Source organism: Akebia trifoliata, unplaced genomic scaffold, assembly GCF_017979445.1.
Source record: "Akebia trifoliata isolate Shusen 1 unplaced genomic scaffold, ASM1797944v1 Contig01299_ERROPOS615004, whole genome shotgun sequence".
In the NCBI taxonomy this organism is placed as follows: Eukaryota; Viridiplantae; Streptophyta; class Magnoliopsida; order Ranunculales; family Lardizabalaceae; genus Akebia; species Akebia trifoliata.
Genome location: NW_028237657.1, coordinates 80,798 through 105,107, shown reverse-complemented (window position 1 = coordinate 105,107; position 24,310 = coordinate 80,798). Strand labels below are relative to the sequence as shown.

Here is a 24,310-nt window from a genome sequence, read left to right as displayed (position 1 = left end):
GTTTTCTTCAAGAAGTTGTATAGGTTTAAAATAATTTACCTAGGTAAAGATATATTTTGGGAAGAAAAATGAAGGTTTACTGGTTAGAGGTGAAGATGAGGGCATTTACGTCATTTACATGTTAGCCTTTCTGATTAGATTGAGGTAAAGGGTATATGTAAATTATCCCAATACAACCATATACTTCTCTACAACAAATTTTCATAATGATAACTATAAAGTAACATCGTAAAGACCTCATGGATTATCCATTTTTTTTTGTTGGAAAAAAATAATAATTAGTACATAAATTAAACATTCTAATACAACAGATCATGTCTTCAGTTGCAACATGGATCCCTCGAAATGGCGTCAACTCGCAAAATGAACTAAGAACACTAAATACCTGAGGAAGACATTATGATTGCAAAAAGTTGCCTCATCCTACAAAATGAATGACCCCTCACATCGGAGAAACATACTTTCTAAAGGGAACTCATTACCAGAATCAATCTAAAATTAAAGCAATAGCTCTGCAATTTGTATTGCATTAAGGGCAGCTCCCTTGCGTATTTGATCACCGCAGACAAATATGTCCAACCTGTGAAATTTTTTCCTTTTTAGCACAAAGGGACGCATGGAATTGGAAAACAATATATATATACATAAATAAACCTTTTGTTTCATCTTACCCATAGTTTCCATCTTGAGAGAGATCTTGGCGTATCCTACCAACTGCAACATCATCTTTGTTTGATACCTGCATCCAATCGTAATATCAAAACTACTTTTTAGTTCATAAACATCAGCATAAGACTGTGTGTGTGTGTGTGTGTGTGTGTGTGAGAGAGAGAGAGAGAGAGAGAGAGACCTCCAATGGTGTAGGGAAATGATTGGATGCCCGCTCATCAATAACAATTACACCAGCAGCTTTCTTGAGAATGTCTCTTGCGGTGTCCTGGAAAATAAACACAATTCAGTTCAGAACCCTGCCACTTTTTCTTTTTTCCTTTTTCAAATAAGTATATTTTTATTGAAGAGAAAGTTAGTCGAGCAGACCTGCCTACGTATAAGTATAACCTACTTATAAAAGAGACTTAAACTAGGCTGAAACCCAACAAACAAGATCCCATTTAAAAACAAAATCCTCAAAAATTACACATTTGAAGTTGTTAAATGACTTGCGCCAAAAAAACAACTGTCCTCGTGCTAATGATTGTATCTTGGAGTGATTGTTCATTCCCTTCAAATGTTCTTCTATTCCTTTCCTTCTAGAACCCCAATAAACCACAAAAGGTGTTAGGGTCCACTCTTGAGTGTATTACCATCAGGTGTATTGTAGTTAGTCTTCGGTTGAGCAAGTTGGACGGTTTCACTTCTTTCCTTTCGGTCCTTCCTTTTAAGGGTTTTTCAGGTAATAAAGCCGTAAACATCTTTCCTATCCAAATGTAGGTAGGTAAGTCACTCTAACAAGAATCAATATAAATGGAAAATGCAACTTGGAATACTTCTGGATTCGGTGTTCAAGCACCTCAACGCTCGGGTGCTGCGCATCGCCACAGCGAACTAGTAAGCTCGATGCTTAACACTGGCACTCATTCCATCTTGCATATTGATATCTCTAGTGATGAACGGCTGGATAGGACGACCACGGGGCGGGCATGCCATCCCCATTGAATGAAAGGTGGTATGAGTAAGTAGGTCTATAGGTTGTGATAGCTAGCAAAGGTGTCATTCGAAGAGCTAAGCTAAGCGTCATGAATGCACGCAAAAGAGCACACACACACACCATGGGCAGAAAACATGTTTTGAGCACCAGGAACATAAGGATTCCACTGAAGGGGTGAGCATGATTTGGGGTGGGGGGGAGAATGCAAATTCTCACCCACCCAATAAGCGAAAAGTGAAAAGCTAAGAGAAGGGAGTAAGTATATATGGGACTCAAAAAAAAAAATATATATAGAACTTTCTTTGTAAGTCAACAGATCTAGATTAACAAGATAACTTTTAAGGCCATAACCAAAGCACAGTCATCATGAAGAGTTTCCCATTGAATATATAGATCGTAAATGGGAAGATTGTTTTTATGGGTAAAAAATATATGTATTCGCATTGCTATACACAAGAATTATATAAAAACAGGAGTGATCTATGTATCTATATTCCAAAAAAAAATGAAAATGATTTTTTTAGCAATAAAATTGTAAAAAAAAGTTTGTTTACAGGTAAAATAGAATATGGATTCGCAATCCTATACACAGGAATTATATTAAAAAAGGAGTGATCAGTGTCTCTCTCTTCTGAAAAAATGGAAATGGATTTCTCTTAGGGTAATAAACTTGTAAAAAAATGTGCTGAACCACTCATAGAGAAAGAATCGTAATGAATGCAAAGGGGTGGCTTGTTCACAACAGTGAAGGACTTGAACCAGGATTTCCATATAGATGGATAGGAAATTAGAGTATCTAACATTAATTAAACATGATATCATAGCTGATCATAGGGTGATCACCTGCAAAATTTACCCCTAAAAAAAATCAATCAAGGAGTTACTAATTTACAAATCAATATACACAAATCGACACTTAAAATTCCCTCGAGTGATTTGTAGTAGCACTCAAGTATGTGTTCTTTAACAAATATGACACCTCTGGGATATTCCTCCAGGGAACAATAAAAAGCATATGTAATTGTCAAAACTGAAATTTTGATGTTTAAGTTGTTGTTTCACATATATACACTTAAAAGCACTGAGAGAAATTAGTGTGATCAACTCTTCGTTTTTGGGTAAGTTAGGATGAATTCTTAATGAGTCTACATACTACCTATTACCCAATTTATACAGAAAGAGCATATAGGAGAACCAACAGAAAGGAAAGCAAAAGTCAACCAACATATAATGCGCACACAGATATGCTACATAAAAAGACTCAAGTATATTGAAACTGTTGCATGGACTCCTTGAAAGGGTGAAATACTCGGTGGAAATACAGTTTTGACACTCGGGCTTTAGTGTGACAGTTAAGATTTTTTCCTCTTATTGCAAGATATTATTAGCATTTCATATCTTATAAAATTTTCTTTGTGCATGCTATTTTCTATTGATACACATCTAAAGATATCCCATCATATAAACTACTATTATCTTTACTATCATTAAACATAATTGCATTGCTATATATTTTAAAACCATAATGTTGAGACTAAAAATCCAATATTTGGGGTTTGCCAGATCAAAGACTCCATACCCGTGTTGGGCTCTTAACATCATTACTTGTATCCATGCAACACACGTTGAAACTAAAAAAATCAATGTTCTTGAGATCATTGACCACCCGTACCTTAACACTCATCCTTTCTTTATAAGTAACCACTTGACCTTTCATCCAGTGGGGACAAATTATCAATTTAGAACTTTTGATAAATAATAAAAATGTAGGGAAAAAAATATATAAATCAACTACCAGAAAATCGACTTCTAGGAGCTACACCATAATCCATATTTCTCCAACATTACCTCATCGAGTGGCTTCTCAAATTGGAGATTCACACTCTCAGCATGTGCGCGCATCACAGGAACTCTTATACAAGTGGCAGTCACCTTGACACTGCTGTCATTCTGCAAATCAAGGTTAGGGTAAAATATTAGATAGATTTATGGGGTCTACAAACCAAGGAAGCTCCAAGCAAGAATTATCTACTTAATTATACTTATTTGATGAAAGTTAGAATTAGGATTATAGGGTTCAACCCCAATACTTACCCAGATTTTTCTTGTTTCCTTCACTAACTTCATTTCCTCTTCATTATACCCGTTTGAGAGAACAGATGCATTGTGAGAGAACAAATTAAAAGCATACTGTAGGCATTATGAAGAGAATCTTGGTAAGTAGCTGATATACAATATCTCTAACATCTAGTCAACACATGTAACAAACAAACGAACCTGTTGATTAAAAATTTTACAAGTCGGTTGCTTTCCCTCCAGGACCTTATATTGCACAATCAGAGAAATATTGATTCATTAGTATTCAATTACGGACAAGGTTTCAAAACTCGTTTTGACCTCTCATCTCGTTCATGGAAGAGACTGCGTTGTCTCAGACGAGTCAACTCGCATCGGACAAGATAAACCATTTAACTCGTTTAACAATTATTTCTTCATATATATTTATATTAAAATAATTATATATTTTTTATAAAATAAGGTAGACTATAAGATGTTTAATCATTGAGTCATATTTTATTTAGATAATAAATATTCAATTTTTTTTTAAAATAAATATTTTAATTAAAATGTAGAAAATCCCAATTGACTACGATGAGTTTTACTAACTCGTCCGAGATTTTCAAAATATTGTCGGAGTCATCTTGTTTGTCTCACGAGGTTTTGCACATGAGAGATGCTTTGTTTATTTGTCTTGTTCATGGATGATATTGAGATGACTCGGGCAAGTCATCTTGGTCGTGGACGAGATTTAAAACCATGATTATGTATACCGTCAAATGGGCATAACATGCACAACCAAATAAAGATAAGATTATAGTTAAATAGAAGAAACCTCACGGGTTTGCAGTTCAAGCTCTTCCATTGCGGCAGCACCAGCACCACTAGCAGCCTGATACGTGCTAACAACCATTCGTGTCACCTGGCACATGTGAAAATCAGGCAAAAAGCCTAAGTACAAACCCTCTCTAAATACTTGAAATATGCGAAGCTAGCAATCCCCAATAAAAATATTGAGTATGTCATCCACAAAGATAATTGACAAACCTTCAAGGTCATGAAGTGTGAAAATTAGAAGTTAATAAACGATACGATGGTACTTACATATGTACATGTACACTAGTGTTCAGAGGGCACTGTCCCAAGATGCCAACTTGTAAATTTAGCTAATAATTAAAACAAACCCGGAAGGAAGCTGAAAGACTCATGCCATTACACAGTTATAAGTTTGTGGTTGTTCCCAAAATTCTCAAGGACCGGTTCCATAAAGCTCTAGAACAGTAGCTAACTCCTAACTCCTAAGTGAATCCTGCCTTTCTCCGCTTTCTAATTCATGGGCAGAAACCACATCAAATGTCCCCAAAGACCTTATGACTTTACTGTTTAAAGCTTGATCTTTAAGAAGCTCTTTGCGAATTAAGGCTTAAAGGAAAGACTAAGAAAACTAATCATCGTTGCTAATTTGCTTAACTTCCTTCAAATTTACCCACTCAATCCTTTTGGAACAAGAAGAAAATGATGTGGAAGTCGAGATACCACTCACGGACAAACACAAGAAGATTTGTTTTACCTACAACATAATGATCATACGACCAACACAAAGGATGATCCACAGGAAAGACTATTAAAGGGGGAAGGCAAAACAAAGTTAAGAAAATACAAACTGAAAGTTTAAATACCACGTGAACATGAGTCACTTATCGTCATAGGATTTCCCCAAGATGAGATCAAAGCTTTTAATGAAGTTGGGTATAACAGTACAATCTCCATAGGACTGCTACTCTGGGGATTGAGACCTTGAGTCTTCAATAGTCCTCTCCTATTCCCATCACCTTTAACCAAAACGTGGTGAATGCCCTAATAAAAATACCTATGTCGGGCTCATCTACTCTTCATCATCTATCCTTCCCTCACACAAATCATAACCTCTGAGGGAAAAAAATCCTCTCATCTGTCTTAACAAGCTCTAATACCTGAGATTTTTCCATAACAATGAATCCAAACTTTATTCTCTAGCCTGCTTCCTCTATAAGAGTTTTCATTTCCTTTTTTTGTAAGTTGGACTTGAACCCACGACCTCAAAGTTGTTTCGCAACGGTCACACCAATGGAGCTATGGGTCTAACACCAAGGGCATTCAATATGGACCACATGCATGTTTGAAAGAACTTCACGTTCTGCACATTAAAAAGATATTACCAATACAATTGCACTTGGATCATTCTCGATAAATAACCATCCATCAAATGTCATAAACTAAAGTAACACAATCATTCAAGTAGACAGAACTATACTTTTACTAAATGTCCACAAAATATCAGGAGGGAGGGAGAGAACATGGTCTTCACATCCAAGCTAATTTCACTCCATAAACCATATCGTGTGATCAAAGTTAAGACAAACAAAATTTAATAAAGCTATCACAGCAACATAAACAGCAAAAAAATTGAATTAAGGGTGTGTTTGATGTCTGGGAAATCAATTTCCTGGACCAAAAAAAAAAAACGCAATTTTCAAGTATTCCAATTGTCATTTTATCAAACAGGCAGTTTTCTGACAAAGGGAATTACTTAACTTAACCAACATAGGTTTTTATTTATTTATTTATTACAATAATTCCTCAAAAGAAAGCCTTAAATTTCTGAAAGTAGTCCTTGGGTCTTCCTTGTCTTATTTGCCACAAAAATGTGATTTGCTCATGATTGTGGAATAAGTCATTTTCTCCCCACCCCGGGGAAGATGATTTTCCCACCGGACGGAAAAATATTTGGCCGAAAATTTCATTATTATTTTTAATAGATAAAGGAAATTTATTTGAAAAAGAAGAAGAAGAAGAAGAAGAAGAAGAAGAAAAACCTAAAGAAACAAAATGGAGGACCCCTCCTATGGTTTACAAATAGACTCCCATCTAAAGAGAAAAACTTCATCACCCTAAATTTTGGGAAATCCCTACACCAGAAAAACATAAAACCCCAATAGAAATAAGCACTTCTTGCATCGAGTTTTCATTCTATTTGAATGTTCTACTGTTACTTTCTTTCTAGATCCCAAACAAAACAACAAAGAGGGTAATGGACCACAAAATCCTTTCTTTTTTGACAAAAATCCTCGATTTTCCAACATTGAAATAATAACATAAATGAATATAGAAATCATCAATAAACATGAAACCCAAGCAGGAAATGAACCAAACCTTTCACATTAGAAGTACCGGAATCCGATTTTCCATGCACAACCAAGCGCCATCAAACAATTTTATCATGGATTTTTCTTTTTTTTTTTTGGGTAAAAAAAAAAAAAACTAATCCCAAAACCCACTCTAATGTTGAATTTTACAAACCAGTCCCATCAACCTAATTTATCTTGGAAAAAATCACACCCTTGGATTCTTTAAAGGCTCCTCATGGATTTTCCCAACAAAGCCTCCAATTTATTATTATTATTTTTTATAAAAAAAACCTAGTCCCAAAACCCACTCTCTAATGTTGAATTCTAAAAACCCTCTCCCATCTACCTAATATATTTTCGAAAAAAGCGCACCTTGGATTCCTTAAAGACTTCTCATGGTTTTTCCCAGAAATCAAACAAACCCTTAAAGTTACAAACAAAAATTAAAAATTAAAAATTAAAAATTTAAAAAGAAGTGAATCAATATCCATTACCTTGGCATGTCGATGAAGAGGTGTGGCGGCCATCAAACAAATAATTGTTGAACAATTTGGATTCGCAATGAGACCTCCCCCCTTCCCAGACCCAATCTTAATATGCGACATTGCATCCGGATTAACTTCAGGAATAACAAGAGGAACCATTTCATCCATTCGAAATGCAGAACTATTATCGATAACAATCGAACCACTATCAACTGCAATCGGTCCAAATTCCTTACTTATCGATCCACCAGCACTAAACAAAGCAATATCAACATCATCAAAGCTATCTCGACTCAATTCTTCGATCACATAATCTTTTTCTTCGAATCTAAGTTTCTTTCCTGCAGATCTTTTGCTAGCTAACATTTTGATGCTTCGGTAGGGAAGTTTCGATCAGTAAGGACGCGGAGGAATTCTTGTCCGACTGCACCTGTTACACCTACAACAGCTAGAGATGGTGCGTCTTCTTTGAGACCCATTCGAATGGATACATTTGTTGTTGTTCTTCCTCTGATGGTTGCGTGATTGGGAGTAATGGAGGTCGAACCAGTGAGAGAGTGATAATGGCGGAACATAGTTGAAGCCCTCATTTTCTCTCTCTAGCTATGAAGTTGTTGCAGAAGAGAGAGAGAGAGAGAGAGAGAGAGAGAGGTGGCGACTGGCGAATGGCGGGCAATGAGATTAAACAAGAGAAAACGGTAGGGTTTTGATTCTGTGGGTTTAGTTAGGGCGTGTTTGGAGCATCGTTTCAAAATTCAGTTTGACGTCTCGTCTCGTTCATAGACGAGTCAACTCGTCTCGCATGAGATAAATCATTTAACTCAATTAAAAATGATTTATTCACATATATTTAAATAGAAATAATTATGAGCTTTTCAATAAAGTAAAGTAGATTAGAAGATGTTTACTTATTCGTTCCAAATTTCATTCATTTCCGATTCCAATTCTCAAATCAATGGAATAAGAATTGAAACTATCAAAAAAATTTGCTTTAAATAACTTTGGTTCTTAATTTCTATCGACTCTTATCAATTTCGATTCGGTTCCAAAGAATCCAACTCTAATCGATTCTAATAACAAAGAATCCAAAAGCTTTCTATAAGTTCCGATTAAATATGTATCCATTGAAACCCCTAAGTAGGAGGTATTATTAATATTAAACACACATTTTACTATATTTAATTGTCCAAACAGATCCTTTGTGAGAAGTTTCTCATAATTTGGGCTTTTCTAGCGTTAAATGTTGTTGGACACTTTTATGTCCGTCAACCAATGACATGGTCTCATCTGACTGAGAAGAGAATATATGGAGTTGGTTTTTTTTTTGGCTTTTTGAAAAAGTTAAAAAAACATTTCAGCCGCCATGACTTTCCATTTTCTTTGTGTTTGGTAAAAGCCATAGTCGAAAATACGACTCGACTCGGATGCCACAAGCTTATGAGTCACAAAAATATATTTAAAGATAGTATTTAATATTTGAGAGTACTGTTATTGGCACCACAGTTTTTACTTATCAAATCTCAATTAAAAATAAATAAAAAGGAAATTTTATTGACATGCCAAAATACTCTGAGGGAGCTCTAATTTTTTGGGCACCTCTAAAAATTAGAAAGAATTTTAGGAAACTTCATTTCTATGGGCACCTCTTTTTATTTTTAAAATTATAACCTTGAATTGTCGTGATCTTCTTATTTGAAATTATTTCGATGATTCCCACGACTTTGATTCTATTGGATTGGACGATCTTTACTACAATCAAATATGTTGTATTCTTAGCGATTTTTGAAATTCTCGTCACGATTTAGAATCAAGCCTTCATTGTTTTTCCACAACATTGGTTGAACAGATATTAAAAATTTGTAAGAATCTTGGAGTTTCTGTTGATAAATTTTTCGTTTGGATACAAAGATTACAAAATTTCATTCACAACTCAAAAACGACACGAAGTTAATGTGTTTGAGTCAAGCTTAATTCGGTTTGGGTCATAATAGTGTTAATCTGTCTAACACAATTATTAAATTGGTTGGATTTAGGTCTTAGGCATCAATCTGACAAACCTGTCTAGACACGTTTAGTTATTCTATCATTAACGTGTAATTTTAAAATATATCAACAATTATTTAAGAAAATTTTAAATTACTCATTTTTTTTCTAGAATTTCTTAGAACTTTTTCATGATTCAATTTTTTATTATCAAATTCTATAAAATATAAAATGTGTTTTAAGAAAATTTTAAATTAATAAATAGTTAAGTTTTTGTTTGGGAAAAAACAAACACTTTTCTTAATAAGTTATTTATTTATATTTATATTTGTTTACTCCATTTTTTTCATTAAAACTTAGAGGTATGAAGTGTGATTCTTAATATTGACAAAATGACCGTGAATAAGATCATAGATCTTACCAAGTAAGACTATTATGTCTCATGTGATAATGAAATACACTTTGTTTAGCCAATAATAATAATAATAATGAAAACTATTTTCCTTGCTGAGTTAGTAAGAAAAGTTTTCTGACCACATCACCTTATGACATCCAAAAACATGATCTGAAGCCATATGGTTGTAAAGGACAAAATTCTATGAATTTAGACAAAATAAATTTAAAAAAGTTATTTTTCATCATTCAACTTAGTTTATGGTTGTGTGGCCTTACTTTTAGTAATGATATTTTATTTTTAATGGTGGAAATGATTTTTTTTTTTTTTCAATAAAGATTAGAATTTTATTAGATAGGTTATATATGGGTTGAGTCAAGTATACTTATTTATAAATAGGTTGGATTTAGGTTTAAGTATTTGACACGATTATTAAATGGGTTAGGTTTGGGTTTGATAAATTTTCATAATACCCTTACCTCAACACGACCTAACTCGATCCATTGCCACCCCTACTTAAATTCATGTCAAGGACTCACATCCAACATTGTAAAACTCATGCTAAGATTGCACATATGACAGAGATTAAAAATAAAACAAATATGTAACATTAGATTGCATCCATTTGTGGTGTTTGCATTTATTTTTTTAATTAAAAAAAAAAATCAAGAGAACTGTTATTGTCACACAAACTTTTACTAATGTTAGACCAATTCATATGTAATTCATCAAAGAATTACACACAGTCAGTGTAGCATTAGTAAAAGTTGGCGTGGCAATAGTAACTTTCAAAATTTAAATAAAAAATTGAGTTGTACCCATCTTATTTTAATGCATTGAGTCTCTAATCATCAAACATTCTAATAATAAAACTTACAATTAATTATAAATATTAAAAATTATTTTTCTTAAAATATGTGAGAAAAATGGTTCAAAATGATTTAAAATGGGTTTCTAAGGCAATTCGTATAGGTACAGGTGAACGATGCAAGTTCGAGTGACTGAATCTGAAAAATGCAAAATGTTGGATTTTTGTACATGGGGTTCTAGGTGGGTCAATCGAGTTCAAAGTTAGGCCAACCAAACCCAAGAGTTGCTCATTTTCCAGTTCTTCGTGGGGAGAATGGTTAGTTGATTGAGGTGGAAATAGGTCGACCAAACTCGAGAATTGTACACTTTGTCTTACTTATAGAGTAATTGGTCGATCGAACGAGGTGGGTCGACCGAGCTTTCTTGTGTCAACCAAGCAGAAGGACTTTTGTTATCTCCTTCGGTGATTTTGCCTCCAATTTGTCCAACTTTTCAAAAATCAATTTCAAATCATGATCCAACAAGAAAGCACACCAAACAAACATTGCTAAAGATGAATTTGTAAAAAGAATAATTTTTCCTAATTTATAATAAAATATATAAGATTTTAAATCGAAAACTGTATGTATTGAAAACTATGACTATTAAGAAGATTTAGAAGTTCCCCCCAAGAAATCTTTGAAGAATGCGAAAGATGAGTTAGGTCAAATTTTCCTTTCAGAGGTGATCAAAAGTTTTGTTTCTTCAAATCCCCTTGAATCTTGCAATGAATTGATTGATTTTCTTTCTTATATCAAAATCTAACGAATCCTCTAGGTAGATGACAAGTGGGCCAGAAGATTGAAGGAGAGGTCTGTTCTTTACAGAAGCCAGCTCCAGCTCCAGAAGCCAGCTTCTTGAAGAAGTAGAAGCCTAGAGCCTGAAAAACTACATTTAGCAGAAGCTTGTTCATTACAGAAGCATTTAAGATAGAAATTGATGTTCGTTTGACAGCTTTTTATAGCTGGATTCTGATAAAATGACCGAAATACCCTTAATGTTGATAATGCACTTAGAATGCACAAAAAATAACTAGAATATATATATATATATATAAATTATAAAAATAATTATTTTTAATTTAAATAAATATATAAATTTTATAATTTTATTGAAATTTCGACAACATCTCTTCTTAAAAATGGACATATGAAAAATGACATTAATGCATTGCCATCATTATCATTGTCATCGTTATTATTATCTCATTATCATTATCTGTATTATTTTATATAAAAGGTTGAAGATTACTAATTTTTGAAAGAAAATTCAAATTTTTTATAAAAAAAAATATAGGATTTTATTTGGTGATTTTTCATTAATAACTGAAAACAAATTATACTAGTCCCTAAATAGATAATATATAGTCATCTATGGTAAATTTTAGTTATTTTCCTTTTATATCAACCATCATTTGATGAACAGTAAACCTTTTATGCTTGTCTTTGCATCCTTAGGCTAAAAACAATAAATCTAATTTTATTTAATTTTATCTTAGAATTTGACATGATATGTTTTTAAGAAAAAATCAAGACTTTTTTAGCTAAGATTAAAGACAAGGGTATTTCCATCATTTTATGTTAATATTTCATGGAAGACCAAAGAAAGATTGTGTCACTAGTTTGAACTTTGAATTTCAAAACACAGAGGATTATTTATAATGAGAACTTTTATTGGCACCCCAACATTTATTTACAACACCCCATCTAAATTTTATAGTCGATGGTGGCAATGTGAAAATATTAATTCCTATTTTAAATGCCTTGGATTAATTTTTTTGTTGGAAAGTGGTGATAAATAATTTAAAGTAATTGGATTGTAATAAGTAAAAGTTGAGATGCCAATAGAATTTCTCCATAATTTTAACAAAGAAAATCAAATTGCTTGGGGTGAAGTTATAATTAATGGTGTGTTAATAACACATCTTTTATTTATTTTCACATCTTTATCACTCTCTCTCTGTCTCTCTCTCTCTCTTTCCATTACATGTGGCGGGCCCATCTGCCACAATTTTTTTTCCTTAGATCTTCATCACTCTCTCTTTCTTTCCATTATATGTGACAGACCCATTAGCACAATTTTTTATTTTTTTATTCTTAAAGAAGAAGGGCATTTGGTGGAATATTATTTAAAGAAGAAGGGTAGTTAGGTCATTTTAAGTAGAGCCGTTTTCGATCTTTGCTCCGCGCAAAAGCACAAATGCGAAGTACCTCTAAGGCGGCTTCAATTTAGGACTTTAATTTGAAGCCCCGTCAGCTCCATAAGCCCAAACGAACGGAATCCAACAGGCTTTTTTTAACTTAAAAGCAGTAAAAGCTAAAAAAGCCCAGCTCCAAAGCCCAAACGAACAGGGCTTAAGATTTTTCTTTAGGGTTTATTTTCAAAAAAAGAAGAGTACGTAGGAACTGGAAAAATTCCAAAGATTTTTCTTACGTTTGGTATTTATAGATTCTCAAGGATGTAATAAAGGTCATTAAAGGATTTGTTTTATTTTGCTTAATAAATCTATGTTTTGAACTCCGTTTTAAGTGATCTTATTGTCTATTTTGGGTAATTTTTTTGATGCGAATATAATGGTGTAGCCAAATTCATCAAAATCCATTTCTAGGAAAACATTCTTATTTGATTGACCTACAAATTTCCTTGAGATGAGCGTTACAATTTTAAGTCATTACATAGGAGCTGTCTAGAGTTAGACACCCTCTCTATATAAAGTCTTTTCTTTTTGTTATTTTTGGGAAGATTATGTATTTTGCATATGTGGTAGACGTTCGAGGATTGAAGTAGTAGAATCTCTCGATCTTGAGATTGAACATATCATTAATAGAATTCGTAGGAACCCATCGTTAACCATGATGGATGATCGTAAGTGAACATTGAATGAGTTTTATTCTTGTTCGTTATGTAGATTATCATGAAAATAATAGAACAAAAATATATAAAAACCTTGTCAAGCAAGGATTGATCCACAGAGACAACATTGATCCAACAATTTCTTTTGATTTAAAATAGTTAATCAGGTCCAAAGTATGCAAAAGAATTAAATTAAAACTAATTTAAAATAAGCAATAATGTGATTCACAATGTAAAAACTAAAAGAATTAAATTAAAACTAATTTAAAATAAGCAGTAATGTGATTCACAATGTAAAAACTAGATCAGTCAAATTCACAAAAATAATTCATCTTATTAGGTTATTTATTTTTTATTATTTCAATCCAATTAACAAAGCTAATGATATTGGATCGAAAAATGAAATTTGTTAATTCAAATATTAATTCCAAAATTATATGAAACATTTAATAAGATGAAATCAAAGATAAAATATTTAATCTCTAATTAAGCATAGTTTAACTTGATCTTATCTAAGTTTAAACTATCAGAATCATACAATTATTTATTTCATTCAATGATTACTACTTAAGAAACTGGCATCATAATAAAACATTCACGCACAATAAATAACTCTTTAAGATGATTGTGTTAGGGTTTCATTGACCTTTCTAATGGAGATCTAGCCACAAATCATATCAAGGACAATAATAAAAAAAATAGACATAGAAGAATAAAAGATTAGGAAAGAAAAATAAATTATCTTTATTGATCTTGAATTTTACAGAGTATCATTCTATTTACAAAATGCCCACAAAATTAACTCTAAAACTATAAAATTGAAAATAGAAGAGAACTAGAGGAGATGATCACTTGTGGTCTGGTTTGGTCTCTTATTTATAGAGACCAAATTAGGATTCCTTTAGAATTTGGAACACTTTCGTGTTTTACAAGGTTTAAATCCTAATTTGTTAGGTTACAAATCAAGCCACTTTACTAGTATATGAATCTTGAGGTACGTCTTGTTGATGTCATCGTGCTACCCAAGGGGTTTTCCACGTCGCGGTGCTTGTGGGCCCAATGAATTTGCATTTTGGTCTGCAACTTTGTTTGGGTCCTAGATTGCAATGCACATCTTCATTTGTCCTGGCTTATCCATTTGATTTTCGCAATTTTGACCTATTACACATAAATAACAATAATTAGTCCGAAAATATATAATTTATTTTAAAACAATAATAATTATGGACTATCAACATATTTGGTCTATTTAGGGGATTTTATGCATTTTTCAACCTTAAAATCTTTGTAAATAAGGCCCTAGAATCAACTTTTTAGGTCCTGATCAATTCTCCTACTTCCGCTACCCCATTCACATGCATTGTTTTATTGTTCAACAATGCTGATTAATTCGAGATTATGTTATTAACCACCATAAATATGCTGCTTAAGTTCTACAGTTTGAACGTGAACAACCATATACCCACCTTAATAGATTCTTGATCATTTGTCAAACCCTTAGGAATCAGAATTTAGATGAGGAGAGTGTCAATCTTAGATTGTTCCCGTTTTCATGGGGAGATCATGTAGCTGTGTGGTAATTCCCTAACACTAATTTCATTGCTTATTTGGATATTTTATAAAAATAATCGTAAATTTTTTTTACCCCATGACTAAAATTGAAATAATAAAGGATGTTATTAAGAATTTTAGAGGGCGTCCTTATGAAGAATTCTCCCAAATTTGTGAGAAATACAATGATTTAGTGGTCAAATGCCCACATTATTACAATGATAAAGCATAGTTGGTGCAAATTTTTTATAAAGGACTAACTATGAATCAACGTACTCTAGTTGAGTCTATACATAAATGTCAATTCATGAATCAAAAGCCTAATCAAGTATATGATTTCTTAGTCAAGTTAGTAGAAAATGCTCAGAATTGGAGTATTGTTAATAACATGCAAGAACTTAATTTTTATACCAAACTTGAGAAAGGCAAATAAGGCTCGAACATTGGGAAATGGGGCAGTTATCAAGTTAAAGGAAATGAAGTTAATGTAAATCAATATTCAAACCTATTTTTGTATTTTGTGTAACCAAAATGTAAGTAAAAGTTGCTGGAAAATAAATTAATAATAACGAAAATTAAACTAAGAACAAGAGAAGAGTACCACTAACGATTAGAATTATCTAAGGCTAGCATTTAAAATTATATCTAAATTCTATCGTTTTTTAAACTCAATTCTAAGGGCTTGATGTGAGCTCCTTGGATTGGAATATATAGCATGAAAGCTTGAATAACACAGAAGTTATGACTCATTCACTCACTAATGTGTGAAGCCCCTACAACCAATTATTTAAATTAAATATATTTTATCTAGATCTTGTCTAAAGATAAAATATCTAAGTTAAACATAAAAAGTGTAAGAATTCATCTAGAATTTTGATCCATTAGAGTTGGACAAGGCCTTGAAGAGAATCTAATAATCATAAAAAAAGTATGGAAGGATAAAGAATAAAAATATAATAATAAACACTTACTCCTAGGCTTCCTCCTCTCACTAATGGAGGGAGTCTAGCCTATGATCATTGCAAAGAAACAAGGAGAAATAATAAGTATTCATTGAGTGACCAAGGTACACTATCTCCTTCTTAGAGAAATTATAGAAACTTGAAGAAATAAAAACTATCATAAAATCAAAAAAATTATAAGAAAAAGTGCCAAGGGCACTATGGGGAGAAGAGAGAAAGAGAGAGGCAGAGGGAGAACCCTTTCTAATTTGAAAAATGGTCTATTTATAAACATTCGAGGCTCTAGAAGGACCCAAATATAGTCACCATTCTTCTTGTGCGTGTTAGCTAGTGAGAGGCAAATAGATAAATTTTTAGGGCACTCCAACTATGGTTTAATTAACTATAGTTGCTAATTATACCCACATAATACATAAAGAGAAATGAGAGACATATTCTCCCATTTCCTCACTCAAAAATTCCAGTAATCTTTTGTCTTCCCATCCTTCCATTTTAGATCTTCAAACCTCTCTACCCTTTTAGCACCCAAAGATCCAATGGTTTTTGTTACAAGGAATTCTATCAATTTAGTGTATTGGGAGCTCAAGAATAAGGAGGAGGAAGTCACAATTGCTCAGGTAGATTTGCATATGTTATACATGTGTTACTATAACATGTTTTGATGCATGAATTGCCATTTGTTAGCTTTGCTTATGTTGAATAAAAATAATTGATCATCTATCCCTTGGGTTACACACAATTAAGAATTTGGGTGAAGTAGTGGGAACCACTTAACAACATAGGAAACAAAAATTATTGTTGTTTGTGTTATTGCGGTGGAAGCCACAGTGGGAGCTCAGTGGCACTCTATCCCACCGTAGGCATATTCTGTAGTTCCATTGCAGGAAGTGATTTCTATCATTGCGTGTACCATCAGGGGACAACAAGGGGTATTTTCCTTGTATTGCCATTTGGATTCAAATGGACCTCACATTCATTTTTTTTTTAAAATACTCATAAATGTAGGTTTTACAACTTAAGTTAAACGTAAAATGTTGAGGTGACTTAACTTTCGTTGGGAATGTTTGATTATTTTCTAAGTTATTTTTTTATGCACTGAGATGACGTTTGAGGGAATTGTTAACATTGAATTGGTATTGGGTAGTTGACCAATGCTTATCACAAACTTTAAATTTTAAAATTCAACTAAAATGTCACATTGGCTGAGTGTTCTACACTTCTTTTAAAAGAAGGACGATTTTATGTGGAATGTTATTGTTTATGATTGATGAACATTTGGATAATGGAAGTACCTGTTGTATGTTGTATGTAGTGAATGATCCAAAATAGTGATATTGGGCATGATTGTCTCAGATGAGTGTGTATGAGAGTAATCATCCCGGGGAGATATGTTGCGCACGATTGTCTCAAGCAAGTAGAATTAGTGGGTGTGATCTTCCCAGGGTAGAATAGTGGCCATGACTGTCTCAACAATTGAGTTTGGACGTGATCGTTTTGAGAGAGTGAATTGGGTATAATCATCCTAGGAGTAAAAATCGGACATGATCGTTCCAAGGGATAATGGGTGCGTCTAGGATGTATTCCATGTGCATATGGTGTTTGTTTCTATTTTACAATTTTAAAGCGAAGAAAGATATTTATTTTCATAATGATGTGTAAGGAGTCATATAAGTGTAGAGAATAATGGGATTCACATGCTGGCTTGATAGGCAAAATGAAAAAGATTGTCTCTGTGATAGTAGGAAGTTTATAGTAGTCAATCGATTGACCTCCGTAAAAAAGGTCCTCGTGATCGTGGGACCTTGGTTAATGGATAGTCTTAGCTGGGAAAAGGGCTATCCAATAGTAGTTAGGCTGACCAAAGAATCAGGTTATAACGTGGTAATTCCTCATCGATAAACTATGGAATCCCGAACTGAGGTGTAATTCAATCCTGAAACCCACAACTCTTATTTGATATACCACCGTGCCTATATTAATTATTTTCTTCAGGTGTTGTTTGTTGAAATCATATTGTGATGGTTGTGTATTTTATAACCATGTAATGGTTATCTTTTATTTAAATATATTTGACTCTTTTTTTTTATATTTTATATTATCAACAAACTACAACAAAATATGTTAGTTTTCATAAAAATATGCAAACCTACTTCTATAACTTATACCCATATGTTATGAAGTTAGCGTGATTAATTGAACACGCCCGACAACCATTGTGTTCTTTCCATCTACTGGGTAAGATTATGTTACTCACCCTTTCTACTCCCCAATTGCAGGATCCGAAGAGTATTACGACGACCATGGGAAATCGAAAATGCCGACATGAGAAAGTTCTACGGAGGACTTTGTCGGGAAGAGTCTGGATAGGGTCTTGGGAGAACATATAGTTGGAGGATTTGGTTGGGTGACAATCACGGAACTGGGTAATGGATTGCTCCAAGTGATTGTGGTGGTGATAGAATTACAAGTCATAAGTAGAGTTGTACGTGTTTGTTTGAAAGACTGAAATTTATAATAATGCACTACCTTTGGGAATCTGATGAACCTCGAGTTCATAGTAATCTAATAGTTATGCAGCCACTCCGAGTTAATAAATTTTATTATAATTAATATACTTGGATTATTTATAATATTAAAGAAAATAAATGGATTATGTACCGTCTTTGACTTAACCTTGTTGAAGATGATATGTGGCAAGTCGTGTCCCCAGATGATGCAGTACAAAGGATGGGAGATACCTATCTTGAAGCATAGGATATAAAAAATAGCCAAAACCCAATTTCTTCAGAATGACTCTGGGAAGACCCTAGTTCAATCACAATTGCCTACATCTGGTTTTGGTCAAATTTCATCGTTTAAGCCCTCAAAATTAGTATATTTGTTATTTTAGGAAAGTTTTATTTTCGTTATAACTTTCTTAAAGAATGTCCGTTTTTTAATTTTATTTGTTACTTTAGATTTGACTCGATTAGTAGTTTCCAAATTTGTGGTTAACACGAAAATTTTCATTTTTAGTAATTCTTCTTAATTAGCAATCCTTACTATAAAACGATTAGCTTTCTATGAAATGGAATAATTTTTGTAGAGTTAATATTTTATTTTTGTGTTGATTTTTTGGAGTTTTTCTTATTCTAACATCACGTAACATCGGAGGGGGTGTGACAACTCACTAGTATATTAAATATAAAAATATTAGAATTTCCACCTTAGGCCTCAACATGTATCAAGCTGGCCTTACCATTCCCAGCGCCATGATTATCATTGTCCACATCAACACCACATCATGTTGATGATGATCTTGAGAATATGATGATCACGATCAAGACAACGATAATGATGATGATGCTAAGAAGGGCATTGAGGTTATTTTTTATCGAGTGCTGATTTTTGAATTCAACCTGACAGGGAAACTCAAAAATTCATTGACATGTCATGAACAAAGAATCGTAGATTCTGTATTTCGGGATACACAACCGACCTGACCAATCTGCTATCTGTAGTTGTGTATTACAAAGGTACAGTTGCGTATCTCGAGCAAAAAAAATCTATGACTCTTTGAATATGACACGTCAGTGAGTTTTGAGTCCGGCTGTGAGGTTGAGCTCAAAATCATTAGTCTTTTTTTTTTTAAATTTACAAGTATCTCAAATAAACATGAAGGCACAAGTGTCTTCACGTTTTTTGGAAATAAAAGTGGAACACATGTCGTCTACTTTGAAACGGGCTGGTCACTTCAAAGCTTTTCCCTCCGAGTTGATGCAAAACTCAGTCAAGTTGGCCCAACTTGATTTAAATTAAAAAATTGACCATAAAACAGAATGTCCTAAAACTCTAAAACAGTTAATGTCTTAATCTTTTTAAATTGTTCAATCAAAATCATTATTTTATTATATTTAGTAAAAACTTTACTTAGGACAAACTATATATTATGTACAGATTGACACGACAAGCTTTAATAATTCATGGTAATTGGATTCTTCTATCTTAAAGAGTGGGCCGAGTAAACATGATCACGAAAAGCTCCAAGCAATTGGCCCAAGAATCGATCGAGCTCAAATCCATAGTCATAACGGGTCAATGGGCTTGCTCAGCTTGGTTGAACGTGACTCAAATCATAAACTATTACTCATAAAATGTTTACAAAAGATTAAAGATGAGGTGATGAAGTGGTCCATGTGGGATATCAATATTATTATTAGTGTTTAATATTAACCTAGAGTTTTCTTATTGAATTGTTGATTTAATAGTCAATACTGATCATAAACCACGAAATTTATCCCATAAATTTCAAATGAAAAAACTTAGTTGAATTTGGAATGTAGTCACCAAAGTAACTCTTTAATAGATCCAAGGCAAATGCATAATATATTAAATTAGTGAGAGAAGTAATCTGAAAGAAGCTATTATCTTTTATTTAATTGAATTCATGATATATAGCTGCTCTTAATCCAATAGCAAGGCCTTGTTATGACATGGTACCCCGATTATAATTTAAATAATGAGTCACTTGGTTCCACATCCCCCAATTTCAAATGTAGTAATCTAAAAGAGTCACGATCCAAAACGGTGTCCCGGGTGTCTATGTGGCACGGTTCAATTGGAGTTAAATACTTTGGGCTGCGAGCACAGCGTGGTTAAGAGTCCAAGGTGTTTTAAATTTCAACTAAAACATGCCATGTAGACATCATTCCTTTTTTATAGGAACATAACATTGGTCAATCTAAAATTGTATTTGCTTGGATGTTAAGAATGTAATTAAGAGATCAAAAGAGTCGTGATAATATCACGCCCCCTTTTGAAAAACGCTTCCATCATAGAACCGTAGATCATTTGCCTCGGGATACATAGAATCATAAATCTTTTTCTTGTGTACCCCAAGGCAAATGATCTACGGTTCTGTGATGGATCGTTTGTCAGAGGAGAGCATCATATTATCACGGTTCATATCAGAAATTAACAAACAAAAGAGGCCTTGACGATTCATAGACCTAATCTTGAGGTATGTGCGGAAATTACACCAACATACTCGCGCAAGTTGAACTGTGAGTCATTATTGACGTAATTCGATGGACATCATTGGAGTTTTTAATATTCACCTCTCACTGTGCTATTATTAAAATAATTAATTTGATACATAAATGCAATACAAATAAAAGCAAATATCAAGCAAATACAAATATGAATATAGATACAAAGACACATAAGGTGGGAAGTTGTCTCAAAGACTCGAAGTAAAGGGAACTCCAGTATTTGGTATCCAAGAATTTCCGGCCAAGAAGTTGCCCACTGTGAACTTTCCAGCCTCGTTCGCACTTGTTATTACATGGTACCCTGACCACTTAACTCGACCACTAGTACCTGCGCCACCACCTGTGTTCATGTATTCACCATAGTACAAAGTACTTAGAGCAAAGTTACCACTCCATTCGAGCCACCCCGCCTTGTCTATTAAGCTATCGAGATAAGTCTTCATGAATATTGTCCTTGAGTATTGCTTCCATGGTCGACCGAGGTACGTTTTGAATGAACTCTGAACACCTTTAAAGACTGACGCGGCGATTATCCTTGAATTATGGATAGAGATCCCAGTATTTTCATTAGGGTCTGATCGACCTTGAGCCGTTATTGTGTTCTTTTGGTTGGCCATGGGCCTCCTCACATAGATGTTGCAATTTTGTAATACGGCTACCGCGTCCCCGAAAATGAAGTCCACAGTGCCATATATGTCACAATTGCGGTAGAATTGGCGTTGTGAGTATACATATAAGGTGTCTTGGTAGCCCTTGAAGCTACAACTATAGAACACTGAGAGATCTGATCCTGATCGAAGTGCGACTGCTTGGTGCTTCTGGGGTCCGGCTGTGTTTTCAAATGTCATGTCCCTAGCAATGAACCCGTCACCCGAGACCGCTGAGAAGACAAACCAGTTTACGCAAGTGTTTAGAATCATATGGTTTTTTATTTATTTGCTATTATAAGTAGTTATTATATAGGACTTTTAAACATAATTATAATTTTTAAACATATTGAATATAGGCGAAAATTTCAATTGTCCATCAACTAGCCAATTGGTTTATTTGTTTCTCAAAGAGGGCGTCGAAATCCTTAAGTAGGTCATGTCTGTGTCTTTTAAAACCATGACTCACCAAAGTCTGCGCTACCTAATTACTCAACATGTTACAATCTCATCCCGTGGTTGGAGACCCTAGAAAAGTCAAACAAAAACATATTTTGTGTTTTCTTTTAAATATAAAGAGATGGTGTTACCCAGACAATAATTGGGGACAACGTTAAGAGATAAAATGTGTCCTATATGACTTAAAAGATTTGGATTAGGATGATTTTTTGCAAGAATGATCTCTATGGTAAGAATTGACAGGATTAGAAGTTTTAGATTAAATTGATTTTTTGTGACGATAATCTCCTTATCACAGAGATCATCCTCACAAAAAAAAAACTAGTCCATTCCAAAATTTCTAACCCATATAGGATAACCATTGTCTTCTTAACGTTATTTGTCGAATATGACCCTATACATATATGAAAGATAAAATAAATAATAATTTTAAATAAGATAAAAAATAAAAATAATTAATTCCTGAATTAAAAGGATTAATAAGGGAAGCTATTATATATTTTTCTAATATTTTGGTGGGGAATATCTCTTTCGCTTTATTTTAATGGGTGAGCGTTTGAGATTGGTGGGCCATGACCCTATATTAATAAATCATTGAAAAGTACAAGTGCAATCTCTTTCACAAGAGATTTCAAGACTAGAGTTACACAATCAATGTTGACCCGTCTAATTACATTTGAAGAATTTAACCACAATTTTGGATGAAAATCTAGTGAGGAAGATTATCTAATATCTTAATCTTGATAAACTATTCAATTAAAACCACTTATTTTACTACTTAATATATTTAGTAAATTATTCCTTTACTAAGGCACTAACCCAGCCATTTTAAGCAAAATTGAGAACAAGAAGTTAATAATTTATCAACAACTTACCGAAAGTCGCTGAACGAAAAGTCGTGGAACCATCTTGAACATTCTTATTGCCAGTGACGATAGTAGCATCGATCCCATCTCCAAAAAACATTAAGTTCTTCATCGATTTCTTAATCTCGACGTTTTCTTTATAAACACCAGCTTTTACATGTATAATAAATCTCTTAGTCCCACTCCTCAGATTCTCTGAAGCAGCTACAGCTTCTGATATGGTCTTGTAATTACCTGAGCCATCTTGAGCCACCACAATATCGGCCTTCAAAGCTGGACTAGACGATTGAAGAAGCTTTCGATCGGTGAATGAAACCCATGTCGGGAAGCCATCGGAGAGTAAGCGTCGTAGGCCACCACCACCATCAATGTTACTAACTAGAGCTGCCCGATTAATAGCTAGTGAGTTGCTAAGCAACTTTGTAAAATTACTTAACATGAAGGGAAAGGAGAGTAAGTGAGAAGATGCATTCAGCTCAATGAACCCATTTTGGCATGTTTGCTGGTTGTTTATAGCTGCACTTAGCCATGTTTGTGCATCTTTCATGTTAATTGGGTTCTTCGACCCTAATGAGCGGTTAAGCTGGCTAACCATGTCTTCGAAGAGCTCCAAGCAATCGGTCCATGCCGACTTAGCCTGAGCATCGAACAAGCTCAAGTCCATAGCTGAAACGAGCTGATGGGCTTGTTTGGCTTGGTTCAAGGTGACTTGAAGTGCGACATCGCGAAATGCGAATTGGGTATCATCTAGAGTAGTGACAAGAGGATTAGTACTAACGAAAGAATTACAAATTTCAGGATATGGGGTTTGGCTACAAGATGATATTATTTCACCATTACCCAACCCAAGAAGTAAACTAAGAACATAAACACAGAAAAACCTTACTACAAGCTTATCCATGGACACTATTGTTGTTTCAATATGATCCAAGAAAATACAGGAGTGGTATCCTTTTATAGACTGGGTTGGGCACTTGAACACGGTTTAGGTTCTTGAAAATAGGTTGTTGGGGGCCATGCATGATGTTTACGTGAGAAAGAATCTTGGTTTATGGTTGTTTTTCAATACCAACTTGGGCCTACTGACACGGCACCAGCAGTCCCTTATGGTTTTCACTAATTAAGTAAAATAAAAATGGTCGATAACCCATGGTCCATGAACAAAATGTTTTACTTTGAAATTGATCAAGAGATTTTGGGGTCCGTGTGTTAGGACTTATAGCACGACAGTTATAACTGGTTCCGATCTATACAAGATTCCCCCTCCAAATTAAATCCAATAGGGTCAATAAAAGCAATGTCTTCTTCTGTAGGATCCCAAATGCCCGGATCAATTGAAAGTTCACTACTTCTATCTA

The 24,310-nt window shown here is 33.7% G+C and overlaps 2 protein-coding genes across 2 annotated transcripts; both read right to left on the bottom strand.

Annotated features, from left to right (window-relative positions):
* Positions 1-205: 205 nt before the first annotated feature.
* LOC147380570 (uncharacterized) lies at positions 206-8,033 on the bottom strand. Its single transcript, XM_086431504.1, is given in 9 exon segments — positions 206-580; positions 672-739; positions 851-937; positions 3,497-3,598; positions 3,743-3,838; positions 3,926-3,970; positions 4,542-4,628; positions 7,368-7,744; positions 7,747-8,033. Coding segments are annotated over 9 exon segments (1,146 nt in total). The 5' UTR covers positions 7,949-8,033; the 3' UTR covers positions 206-498.
* A 13,018-nt stretch (positions 8,034-21,051) lies between these two features.
* On the bottom strand, positions 21,052-23,858 carry LOC147380569 (pectinesterase-like). Its single transcript, XM_086431505.1, has 2 exons — positions 22,962-23,858; positions 21,052-21,860 (listed from the first exon to the last, which is right to left on the bottom strand). Exons 1-2 carry the CDS (start codon positions 23,851-23,853, stop codon positions 21,169-21,171), a joined length of 1,584 nt encoding a protein of 527 aa, XP_086287631.1. The 5' UTR covers positions 23,854-23,858; the 3' UTR covers positions 21,052-21,168.
* Positions 23,859-24,310: the final 452 nt, after the last annotated feature.

Bases quoted from the DNA above. Each gene is read 5' to 3' on its own strand.
- LOC147380569 (XM_086431505.1), bottom strand. From the start codon at position 23,853: ATGGATAAGCTTGTAGTAAGGTTTTTCTGTGTTTATGTTCTTAGTTTA. The intron at 21,861-22,961 runs GTAAGTTGTTGA...TTGTCTTCTCAG, and splicing joins TTTTCGTTCAGCGACTTTCG to CGGTCTCGGGTGACGGGTTC.